This window comes from Neofelis nebulosa, chromosome 12 (assembly GCF_028018385.1).
Source record: "Neofelis nebulosa isolate mNeoNeb1 chromosome 12, mNeoNeb1.pri, whole genome shotgun sequence".
NCBI lineage: Eukaryota > Metazoa > Chordata > Mammalia > Carnivora > Felidae > Neofelis > Neofelis nebulosa.
In genome coordinates, this window is record NC_080793.1 from 67,043,361 (window position 1) to 67,056,271 (window position 12,911).

Consider the following 12,911-nt stretch of genomic DNA (forward strand, 5'->3'; position numbering starts at 1 on the left):
TCTTTCCATGAAGCCAGCATTACCTTGGTTCCAAAACCAGATGAAGACCCCACTAAAAAGAACTACAGACCAATTTCCCTGATGAACAGGGATGCAAAATCCTCAAGAAGATACTAGCCAACTGGATAAAATAATACACTAAAAGAATTATTCACCATGACCAAGTAGGATTTATATCCAGGATGTAGGGTTGGTTCGATATGAGCAAACAATCAATGTGATTCATCACAATAGAAGAAAGGACAAGAAACACACGATCCTCTCAATAGATGCAGAGAAAGCATTAGACAAAATACAGTGTCCTTTCTTGATAAAAACTCTACAGTAAGTAGGGATAGAAGGCTCATACCTCAAGATAATAAGAGCCATATATGAAAGACTCACCAGTAATATCATCCTCACTGGGGAAAAACTGAGAGCTTTCTCTCAGTTTCTCTCGAACCATGAGATCATAACCTCAGTTGAAATCAAGAGTTGGACACTCTCCATCGGAGCCACCCAGGCACCCTGCAGTTGTTTTACTTTTAAAAAGTAAAATTTCATACATTTTTAAAAGACACTTGAAAATTCAAAAGCTACTAGACTAGTCACTCATACAAAAGTATTTACAGCAGTAATGAGTGAAGTGGTAACATTCACAGTGAAAAATGTCACACAATCAAATCACAACTTGGTTTTTTAATGATTCAAGTGTTTCACTCCACACAGCAGGGTGTGGTAGGCTTGAAAATAAAACCCATTTTCTGGATAATTTGTTGCCAGTCAAGGTCTTCTTTACACCATCATCTCACACAATAGGAAAGCTGGCCATGGTGGCGATTCCACAGTGGTTGTCCCGGTCCTTGGCTATGAGTATGTAGCCGTGTTTGCCCCAATTTGCACCCGAGATGAAAAAAAATGGGGTTTTTCATTTATTACAAAGGAAGAAACACATTTCTCTTATGGACAATAACACCTGATACTCAGCAGTGCCTGAGGCCAGGACAGATTCAGGAAGAATCAAGAGAGGCCATCCTTGCTCATGGTTGAGTTCCAACCCAGCAGAGAAATCTATCCCCAAAACTTTCACAAAACTGCAAAATGAGAGATAGGAAAAGGAAAGTCTTGGGTCAGATGTGTTTCAGATGCAGTACTACTCAAACTATAGCAGGACCCTTGCAAGTTTGAAACAGTAGCTTAATGTCAACAAATGAATATGTCTCTGTTCCCGCTAAGTACGGCAAACACTTCTGGGGTCTCAGAAGTGGGCTCAAGGGTTTGATGATCTGTATCCAAACACTGATGCCAAAAGGATTTCCTTTTCAATTCCAAAGACAAATATTTTTGGCTTTTTATACCTGTTGTTGACAATCCAATATTTTTTGTTATCTGATTCTTCTCCTTCAAAGCCATAGCCAACCACCAGAACACCGTGATTCAGGCATTTATTGCTGCACTTTGGATCATAATAAATGCCTGGAAAAGTAAATTTCAATTCCAAGGTGGGACATCAAAGCAACATGATAACATCTAACAATAACCGAGTCACCGCAGTAAAGGAGGCATCTCAGAATTCAGGTGGAATATAAATCCAATAAGATTTAGAAATCAGTTCTTTTTGTTTAGCAAGGCTGGGGATTTAGGCTGTCATGCACATCATCACACACACATCATCACAATCTCTTTTGTAAAGAACAGTCAAGAGGCATAGAAGAACACTCGTTGAAATTTTGTCATTCTATTCTACCATGTCAGCATTGGGAAGCAGCAGAAAAACACACAATCACTTGAGCCAAGGGGTTCTTTCCAGCGTCCATTTCACTAGTAAAACTCTTTGGAAATCTTCCAGGTCTAACAGGTGGGAAGAACTAGAGTAAGTTAAACTATACCAATCAAATTATGTAGCCATTTGAATATATTTATGAAGTGTTTGAAAGCAGGGGAATTGGGGTGAAGTCATGTCAACATGCTGAACAACAGGCACAAAATCACATGTGCTGAAGGTACAACTACGTGAAGTCCATACCCTCCTGATCTGTACACAGCAAAGGGTCTATCTTGCCTTATATGATGGTGGTTCCCCATTTGTCCTGCCTACTTTTGTACGTAGACACATGCTGACCTTTTTTATAGAACTGGAAGGAATTCAGGCTTGCATCTACAGCAGCAGAGACAGGCCCCACAGTTGCCACTGTGGTCATTAGGCCATCCTCCTTGTTTATGACACTCCAGAAGGCAGTCACTTTGGCAACAGAATTCTCAGGCTTGTATTTGCAGGATTCATTCTTTCAAAGGTAAAGGGGGAGAGACTTGACCACTACCATCCACGTCCAGGGGAACAGGAGTGCAAGATTGTTTGCAACTGAATGATTTCCAAGTGAAGTTTGTTATAAGGCATCTCAGGACATAAAATGGGTTTGATTGTTTTGAAGTTGAAAAATTAGCAGTGTCTATCCAATGAGACACTCTTTGGGTCTACTCATTCATAAAGTTTTCACTCTGGAGACCTGTACTGTATATAAGATGGTGTTCGTGACACCATGTAACATAGTTGTAGGAACAGCTATATGGTAATGAGGTGATCAGAGAGCTGTGCTAGGCTAATACATTTTAATGTCAGTTCTGACCATTTGCAGGTATAGAGTCTACAATCACATACAAGAATTCTAAATACAGGATCTGTTTCTACTGAAATGCTCAACTTTGATAAAAGATAAGGAACTCCACTTACCCGTGCATGATATGGATAGGATTCCTCTGAGTCCAGTCCCCCATTGTCCTTAACATACTGGAAGGTTTTATCCATTAGGCCACCATGGCAGCCCTTATTGCCATGAGTCCAAGAGCAGTCCACCAGGTTCTGCTCACTCAGTGAAACAAGTTTGCCAGTTTTCCGGAACATCTGTCCTTCAAGGGCACCAGTTGCACTAAAAGCCCTACAAGAATGACAGTCACCCTGAAAACAAAACGCAAACGCTCTTAGCATACAAAATAAATTGCAAGGCTTTGACGACAGCCCATAAATCTTAAAACTCTTTTAAAACATAACAAACTGCATATTGTGCCTCAATTTCCAAAGCAACAACACTGATTCCTTTTGGCTTTACTCTTGAGAGGGATCTGCTGAATATTGTCCCACCTGATCCTTCACAGAAGTCACATAGCCTTTCTCTCTCCAGTCCACAGATGAAGGGATCTCAGCAAAGAGAGGTGCTTGGAACACTTTCCCCTTTTTGTGTTTCTGGATTTTAAGGTCATCAACACCTGCTTGAATTCTTCACTGGTCTTCAAGGAAAAGGAAACAGAATGTTGGCAAGCATGAGATGTTTTGAAAAAGTACTTAGAGGAAGCATGAAATGTTCAGCAATCCGTGTCACACTCACCATGTCACCAAAACCATTCATTGCCATTGTGAAGCTGTGTTTCCCTTGGCTGTGTTCTTGATTGTGCTGTTCAATCATTTGCATATTCTTCTCCCACACTGCTCTCTTCTGTCCTTCTTCATCCTGGAGATAAATATTTAACTTATCATCTATATTCCTATTTAAATCCTGGGAATGACCTGGGATGCCTGAGTGGCTCAGTCAGTTAAGCATCCAACTTGGGCTCAGGACATGATCTCGTGGTTCCGGGGTTCGAGCCCAGTGTCAGGCTCTGTGCTGACAGCTCAGAGCCTGGAGCCTGTTTAGGTTTCTATGTCTTCCTCTCTCTCTGTTCTTCTCCTGCTCAATATCTGTCTCTCTCTTTCTCTAAAAAATAAATAAATGTTAAAAAAATAAAAATAAAAAAACCTAAAGACCTACACCTAGTGGATGTGCTTACAGAGAGGAGGATATCCCACACCCAGGGACGGCCTAAGGCTTCTGGGAACTGTTCTCCACAACCATACAGCAGGACATATGCCCATGTTGTACAAAGTCCCAGTGCCCTGCTTACTGACTTGGTAAGAGCGGCCTCAAGAAGCTACTCTTTGCTGTGAACTCCTACCAGCATTGAATGTTCTTTCAGGGGTCCCCCTGGAAAGTTTAAATGTTACCAACCATGCTATAAAGTTTCCCGTGTGTTGCCTTCCACTGGGACCATTGTTCATCTAAGCTCTGATTGACTTGTGGAGGAGCTGACGCTATTCCCAGGCAAAGGGTAGCCAGGAAGAAGGCAGGATGCATGTTTGAAAATCTAGGAAAGGAAAAGAATGAGTGTCTGATTAGATCAAGCCACCTAAAAAGCCATTCTTCCTTCTGAAATGTTAGAGCCACTGAAGTAGAGCAAAAAGATTGAATTTATCCTCCTGAGTGTTTACACGGGCTGTGGAGGAAGGCTGAGGATGTGGGACGTGCAATGCTCCCACTCCCTGCCCTGTGACCTGCCTCCTGCTTCCAGAACATGTAAATGGCAGTGCAGGGAGTGAGGAGTCCTGAGTCCTGGTGTGTGGGGGCAAGCTGCCATGTCTGGAGAGGTCAGGTCCTGGAAAAGTGCCTCCTAGGAGCCCCAAACCCCAGATCCCCAAAACAGCTGTCCCCAGTGTTTTCAGAGGTGGCCCACCCTTCATGCCAGTTCTGGGGATCTCACCTGTGGCAGATGTAGTTGTGCAGTTTCAGTCACAGCTTTAGGTCAGGGGATGTCCAGGAGGCCTGGCAATGGTTGGGAGGCTGCTCATTTAAGGTCTGAGATTGGCCCTACCAGCCTTGTGCCCCACCTGCCTGCACTGCAATTGGCTGATCCATCTTGTGGGAGGGGCCTCTGTGCCCTGGAATTCTGGGCTGCTGGGGCATGTGATGCCTGGGTCCCTAATTATCCCAGGGGAATTTGTGCCTGCTTCAGTGGCCCCAGGGGGAGGTAAGGTGGAGGACCAGGGACAGCCCTTTGGAGGGGGAGGGTCCTGCATCTCCCTGGGGACCTACATCAACTAATTACCATGCACTTATCCGTTGGAAGGTGGTTCATGAAAAGAACCTCATAGGAAGCCCCAGCTGGGTTTTCAGCATCACCCTGCCTGTCCTTTAGTCCTAGGTTTTTTGGTGAAAATCTCCTGGAGGGATGAGAACAGGATAATCTAGTCTAGTGGTTCCTGTTTATTCTGATCAAAGGTGGGGCAGGTAAAGGATGCAGAGCCCACAGTGAGAAGTGTTATCACTGTGTCAGGATGGGATGCCCCTGGGTATGGAAGAATCTGGAGAGGGCTGTCAGTCCCCCAAACAAGGTATGCACTGGGCAAGGCTCAAGTCATTTCAGGGAAAGGGGCAGATGGGAGGGGTGTCCAGGGAAAGTGTCTTATTTTGTAATGCTCCCTTCCTGCCTCCCCCAAGTAGGGATTGTTCTTCCCTCTCAAGCCTTTCTCAAAACCAACAGAAAAGAGTTATTTACAGAATAATATGGTTTAATAAAAGGAGGACTGGCAGATTGTGGAAACAGCTTTTCCTCCCCAGTCTTTGTGTTATGGATTATTATGGTCCTCACTATCTGACGTGCTTTTCTTCAGATTTAATTTAAAATGTTTCAGAAAGACATTTATCTCAAGCAAAAAATTATTTATCAGGAGTCTATGATTTTCCCCTCTAACGACTGGTTATGCTCTCCTTATAAACAGGATTCCATATGTCTAAACAGTGAGTGGTTGACGACCTCCTTTCCCAGACCTACTACATGCCTGAGACACCCAAGTGATCTTCCTCACATGTTGTTTCCAGCACTCTGTACTCTAGGAGCGCCGTGGTCAGAGGGATTCTGTACAGGGGTTTGGAGTCAGGGCTGGGCCTGCATGGCCATTATACAGTTCTCTTGGTGTGGGTCCCCGGTAGGTTCCCCAATGTCCTCAGCATCAGTTTCTTCAGTGAGGACATGGGGCAATAAGTAGATTTTCCTCAGAGGACTCTTGTGAAGATTAAATGAGATAATACACATCAGGCATGATCATAGAGTAGGGCTAATTTAATACTGCTTCCTTGTGAGGTCACAGAAAATCCTTCCAAAAGCCTTGCTTCATTCAGAAAATATTTATTTGAGAATTTGATACATAGGCAATACCTACCGATTTCTTTACTTCCTGTGAACCAGGTTACCAGATTAGTGAAATGAACCATAAATAAGTAAGCCTATACGCTAAAAAAGCCAAGCTACATCTGGTTAACATTCTTAAATTGTACTCCCAAACTGATAAATGAAGCATACATGTCCTAACTATACTCACAGAACCTAAAATACATATTGTCTCACGTTTGACCCATTATGCTAGAGGTAATATCACATTTTAAATGTTTTATTTTGCGTGGTGTAGTCATAGCAAATGGTTTCTAATTGTCCGTGACTGTTGGACTACTTAGTCCTTCACAGTGTTATCTCTGGGCTCATCCTTTTATCCCATTCTGAAGGAGCAACATCACTCTCATCATTATCTTTGTTTTCTGCCATTCTTTACCGCTGGCCCTAAATGGCATTTCCAGGCTCATCTCTCATCCCTGTCACAAAGCAATGAATGGTGTACTCCGTCAGTGGGCTACTGTGATGACCTGATGTTGCCCGAGGGGCTCTCCTGTGCCTCAGTGCCTTTGGCAAGCTGTGCCTTTATTACCTTTATTTACCTTTATTAAAGAATGCTCTTTATTACCATTCTACCTCTTTAAGTGCCTGGTAGAATCCTGCTCTTCCCTCCAGTCCCCTAATGAAAAGCCAGTAAATGGATTTTTTTCTTTGTGTTTCCACAGATTCTAGACTTCAGAGTGCTCAGGTGCCTGTTCAGTGTTTATAAGTTTTTGGTAATCCTGGCTAGGCTGAGCTCCTCAAAGTCATGTTCATGTCTACTACACCATTGAACCCAGTATCTCAATGATTGGGTCAGCAGGTGCTTGATTAATAAGAAAGGGCAGCAGAGCCAAATGATGACTTTCAATTCTTTTAGATTTGACTTTTTTTTTTTTTGATTTGCAAAGTACATCCATGCAAAAAGTTGCTCTCATTTTGGTCACATTAAAAATGAATAAATGGAGCTGAAATATTCACATTTATGTTTACATATTTTTCTGTTTCTTTTTCCAACTTTAATCTGTGATAATTCATCCAAGGCAGTCAAATTTTCCTTCCACACTATATGTGAAGGAAGAATTTCACGAAAAAATTAATGTTCAAACAAGTACAGAAAATGTTTTAAGTTATTTAGTAGAAAAAAATGCTTATAACATGGTTAGTATTATTATTATCTGCATTCAGATGGCCAGATTATTGCAAGTATATCAGCTACTTATTAAGATCATCAGTCTACTTGGTTTCACTTTATCAACAACAAGAGCAAGTTACTTGCAACTTTTGCTTCAGACATTCTACAGTCCAGGAAACCAACATTATCACTATCGTAGTCATCACCACCTTTGTAGTAGTTGTCAACAACTTGTGATATGTTAGGCATTGTTACATGGCTTAAATATATCACTGCATTTCCTTTCACAGTGACTTCTGTCTAAGGGAGTCTTTGAATCCTTGTTGCATGTCCCAATGATGAAAATTTGGAGTTGGCGAACTCTAAGTTAGTCCACATGCAAAGAGTAAGAAAACTGACATGATGTGAAACTAGGGTAATTGACAGCTCAGGTATTTTAAGATATCTTTGAAGAGCAAAAGACAGGTAATCCAAACCAATTATATTCTTTTTTTTTTAAATAGAATTTTGGAGAAGATATTGGGATATTGACAGAGTTCATAGCAATGCTAAGAAATAGATGTCAGGACCAAAACACCTGGAATCCAGGGCAAATCTGGCATCTAAGCAGCAGGAACTAGTCAGCAATGTGGTCAGGGCTCAGTTGCTGTAATAAAAGAATTCACATTGTTTCCTCCATCCTTGCATCATTCTGCTTCCAGATTGAAAAACCTGGAAGACAATGTCTGTCAATATTTCATCCCGTGTCTAAGGGAGGGAAAGGCATCTTAATATAGCCCCCTCTCCCACAAGACTGCATGTGATGGGGAAGAAGAAACCATAAATGAGAGCACACTGTTCCTACCAAGACAAGAGGAAATGGATGCTAGTGGCTAAGAAATAGCCTTTGTTCAACATGGCAGCCCCCATTTAGCTTGTCAACATACAGATAAGCATTTTCTTTTCATTAAACTTTTCTTTTGAAATAATTATAGTAGGATGCAGTTGTAAGAAATAATACAGAGAAAACCCATGTCCTTGGCATGAAAACAAATACATAGATGTATGGAACAGAAGAAAAAGCCCAGAAATGAACTCACACATATACAGACGATATGAATAGATATTTTTCCAAAGAAGACACATGGATGGCCAAAAAGTACATGAAAAGATGCTCACCATTGTTAATTACCAGGAAATGCAAATAAAAATCACACTGAGATGTTACCTCACACCTGTTAGTGTTACTATTATCAAAAAGATAAGAAATAAAAAACATAGTGAGGATGTGGAGAAAAGGACTCCCTTGTATACACACTTTGTGGGAATGTAAACTGGTATAGTTCATATGGAAAACAGCATGGAAATTCCCCCTAGTTAAATATATAACTACCATAACATCCAGAATTCCCACTTCTGGGTATTTATTCATAGAAAATGAAAATACTAATTGGAAATGGTATATGTACTACATATCCATTGCAGTATTATTTAAAAGAGTCAAGATATAGAAACAACCTAAGTGTCAATGAATGAATAAATGAATGCATAAAGAAGATGTGGCATATATATATACTGACATACTGCTCAACCATAAAAAAGAATGGAATTTTGCCATTTGTGACAATATGGATGGATCTTGAGGGTCATTATCCCAAGAGCGATAAGTCAGACAAAGAAAGGTAAATACTATATAATCTCTGTCAAATGTGGAATCAAAACAAAAAGCAAAAAAGAAAAACAAACAAAACAAAAATCAAGCAAACAAATAAACAAAAAAAGCTAATAGATACAGAAAGTAGATTAGTGGTTGGCAAACACAGGGGCTGTAGAGTGGGAGAAATGGGAAGGGGGTCAAAAAGTAAAGGATATTACAAAAAGAAAAAAAAAGAATCCAGAGGGGATAAAAGCTGTTGGTTCCTTCTGCTATCTTACCTTCTGTTCCATCTTCAATTCCAACATTACTCTGGGGCAGAGAATTTAGTGCCTCTAACTCTGCAGGTAAAAAGATGAACAGAATCTAAAACGTCTTCAATTATTGTGCACAGAACTAGTCTCTCTTAACAAGGTCTCCTTCTTTTCCCTGTTTCCTGATGGGTGGTGTGCATAGAAGTTTCTCTGTAAAGGAAGTATGGTTCTTGCTGGAGTTTAGTGCAGGCAGCAAGTAGTAACCACTACATCCTACATTCTCACATTTTTCTGCCAAGTTTCCTAATATTCCAGCCTGGTTAGGCATTGTCTATACCCCTAGGGACAATAGGTGACAGGTCAACCACCTTGTAACAGACATTTCCAGCTTCTCAGCTTACTTAGTAAGTTTCTCTTCAAGCACAGCTGGATTTAATCAGAAGCTTAGTAGGTGTGGGGCGAACCTCTGTGAGTGATGTCATCACCCCCAATGTGATGACGCCCATCCACTCTGATTCTGGCTATTGGCTTCACTCTCTGACTTCTTATACTCCTCTTGACATTACAGACTTATCTATTTCTAAGGATGGCATTCTCAGAAAAAAATAAAGGATCTTGTTCAATAGCATAGACAGTCTTGGAATTGTTCCATTTGCTCTAATGAGTCTGCTGCAGGTGCTAATTTTAAATACATGTCTGTGGCTTGTAGATGAAGGAAGAGATGTTGGGCTTGGTCCTGGAGATAGGTTTGGTCAGTGACACCTGAAACACTCTCAAGAAGGAGGAGGTGATTGAAAAGGGGCTAAAAAAAGTGCAATTGCTGGGTCATAACATAATAGAATGTTTCCTTTCATAAGAAACTGGTTGGGTGTTGGGGACGTGGAGACAGGAAGACAAAAGGTATAAGCTTCCAGTTATGAGATAAATAAGTTCTTGGCATGTAATGTCCAGTGTCGTGACTATGGTGAACAGTGCTGTATCATATATTTGAAAGTTGCTAAGAGAGTAAAACTTAAAGATCTCATCACAGGGGATCCTGGTGGCTCAGTTGGTTAAGCCTCTGACTCTTGATTTTGGCTCAGGCAATGATCTCACAGTTTGTTAATTCGAGCCCTGCATCGGGCTCTGCGCTGACACTCGGAGCCTGCCTGAGATTCTCTGTCTCCGCTCTCTCTGCCTCTCCCCAACTCTCTCTCTCTGTCTCTCTCTAAATAAATGAACTTTTTTTTTGAGACAGAGAGACAGAACATGTGCAGGGGAGGGGAAGAGAGAGAGGGAGACACAGAATCTGAAGCAGGCTCCAGACTCTGAGCTGTCAGCACAGAGCTCGATGCGGGGCTTGAACTCACAAACTGTGAGATCATGACCTGAGCTGAAGTGAGACTCTTAACCGACTGAGCCACCCAGGCACCCCTAAATAAATGAACTTTAAAAATAAGTTCTCATCACAAGGAAAAATAATTATAACTTTGGAGGTGATGGATGTTAATTAAAGTTATTGTGGGGATGATTTTGCATGTTATACACATATCAAATCTTTATGCTGTACACTTTAATACAATGTTATATCTCAGTTATATGTCAATAAAACTGAGAAAAGCAGAAAACGCTAAACCATATTCTAGAATAGCTATACCATGTTGCATTCCCTCCCGCAATGGCTGAGTGGTCCAGTTTCTCCACGTTCTTACCAGTATTAGGTTTTACCTCTATTGTATTTTATCCAATCTAATAGGTGTGTAAAGATGATCATCCTGGCTTAAACTGGCATTCCTCTAATGGCTGATAGCAGTGAACACTTTCTCATGTGCTCATTGGCCGTCTGCATATCTTCCTTGGCGAAGATAAGATGTTTCCATCACTCTTACCTCATGCACATAGTGCACAGATGTATGGAGCTCATTCAGCACCAAACAAAAGGGCTGCTGTCGTTGCCTATGTTTTTTCTGTCCAGGGTCATCCACAGGCACCCGCGCGAAAATGGCTCCTTGATCCTATCTGCAGACGAGTACTGGGTGTTCAGCAGTGTCATCCGATAGAGGAGTGCAACAGAGTGTCTACTTTCTCTCTTAACATAAACTTGTCATGACCCTCATGGCTACTTTCACGAGCTTCTCAGACCCAGTGTGGACTGTGGTTGTTCCTGCTGCAAGGAGGCTGTCTCTGCAGCTCTGCGGTTCTGGGCTCTTCGTGGCATTTAGCGAGAGGAGGCATTGACGTTGCTCGGAAATGCATAAGGGTTGTATTAAAACATAGCCCTTCTGCTATACTAGCAAGCCACTTTGCTTTATTTGAAGCAACAGGAAAGCTCTAAAGGCTTCATGCCAAGGTTTTACAAAATGTTTTGTGAAAAATGCACCACGAGCATGGAGATAGTAGATTGCTGTTCCAACAAACTCCAGTTTTCCGATTCCACTGTCAGGGGCTTCGTTTACAGTTTATTTATTTACTTATGGCTGCTTGTATAAAACCATCACCCTCACAGCTTCACTGGGTGATGTCAGTACACATTAGTCACATTCTCTAATAACACGAGTCTCTTTCACGACTTAGCTGTGGTCACAACTTGAGGTGGTGAGAGGCTAGTAAGATCGTTGTTTCCTCCCAATTCTAAGCTCCACAGCCGGAGTTCAGATCACCTCTGTCTGTGAGGCCAGAGCCTTTTTTCAGGGCTGGTCATGTCAGCAGGACGAGAATGCCCCAAATCCCTGTTGTGGCTAAGTACAGCTGTGCCGCCTGACACACCAAAAGCATGCCTGAAAACAACAGTCGCTCACTGGTTCTCACAGGTCCGTGCCTTGGCCGAAGGTTTTCTGATCCAGGCTGGGTCAGTGGGCTCTGCTCTGTGCATCTCACATCCTCCTGGTCTCCATGTGGCAATGGCAGAAATAGGAGAGAGTGAGTGGAACACCCGGCTTCTTAGGGCCTGAGCTCACAACTGGCACACTGTCCCTTCCATGTAATTCCATTGGGCAAAGCAAGTCACACAGAGAGACCCAACCGCATCTGAGCAGAAAGGTCCACCCTGTTGAGGGAATGAATATTTCTGAATAAGAATCCTCCTGGCAGCTGGGATCTGGGAGCACGTGTCCCCATAGCAGGGTGGAGGAGTATGGCATTTTTATGCTCCAGTCTCAGAAGACTGTTCTGTTTCTGAGACAGTTATCAGATTCCACCGGGTTCAAGAAGAGGGGACATAAGAGGAACTGGGTGACTCAGTCGGTTAAGTGTCTGATGTCGACTCAGGTCATGATCTCACAGTCTGTGAGTTCGAACCCTGTGTCGGGCTCTGTGCTACCAGCTCAGAGCCTGGGGCCTGCTTCGGATTCTGTGTCTGCCTCTCTCTGCCACTCCCCCACTCATTCTCTGTCTCTCTCTGTCTCTCTCTTTCTGCATCTGAAAAATAAACATTAAAAAAATTTTTTTAGGGGCGCCTGGGTGGCGCAGTCGGTTAAGCATCCGACTTCAGCCAGGTCACGATCTCGCGGTCCGTGAGTTCGAGCCCCGCGTCAGGCTCTGGGCTGATGGCTCGGAGCCTGGAGCCTGTTTCCGATTCTGTGTCTCCCTCTCTCTCTGCCCCTCCCCCGTTCATGCTCTGTCTCTCTCTGTCCCAAAAATAAATAAAAAATGTTGAAAAAAAAATTTTTTAAAAATTTTTTTAAAGAAGAGGAACATAGACCTCATCAGTCAATGCAAGGTATGACAAGGTCATTTGGTAAAAAGACCACATACAGTTGGAGATATTGATATGGATATCCCTGGAAAATGCTATCTGCAAAACAAAACAAACAAAACAAAACAACAAAACAAACCCACAATAGTGTTTCAAAGAGACAAGCCCTGTCTTGGCACTCCATGCTTTGTGTGCTGCAGCACACTCTCAGAACCCTGAGTG

At 42.3% G+C, this 12,911-nt stretch overlaps 1 protein-coding gene across 1 annotated transcript; it reads right to left on the reverse strand.

Moving 5' to 3' along the window:
* Window positions 1-520: 520 nt before the first annotated feature.
* LOC131490892 (procathepsin L-like) lies at window positions 521-4,145 on the reverse strand. Its single transcript, XM_058693323.1, is given in 8 exon segments — window positions 521-887; window positions 1,338-1,455; window positions 2,102-2,264; window positions 2,711-2,935; window positions 3,119-3,237; window positions 3,240-3,264; window positions 3,363-3,485; window positions 4,020-4,145. Coding segments are annotated over 8 exon segments (999 nt in total). The 3' UTR covers window positions 521-787.
* Between the last annotated feature and the right edge of the window lie 8,766 nt (window positions 4,146-12,911).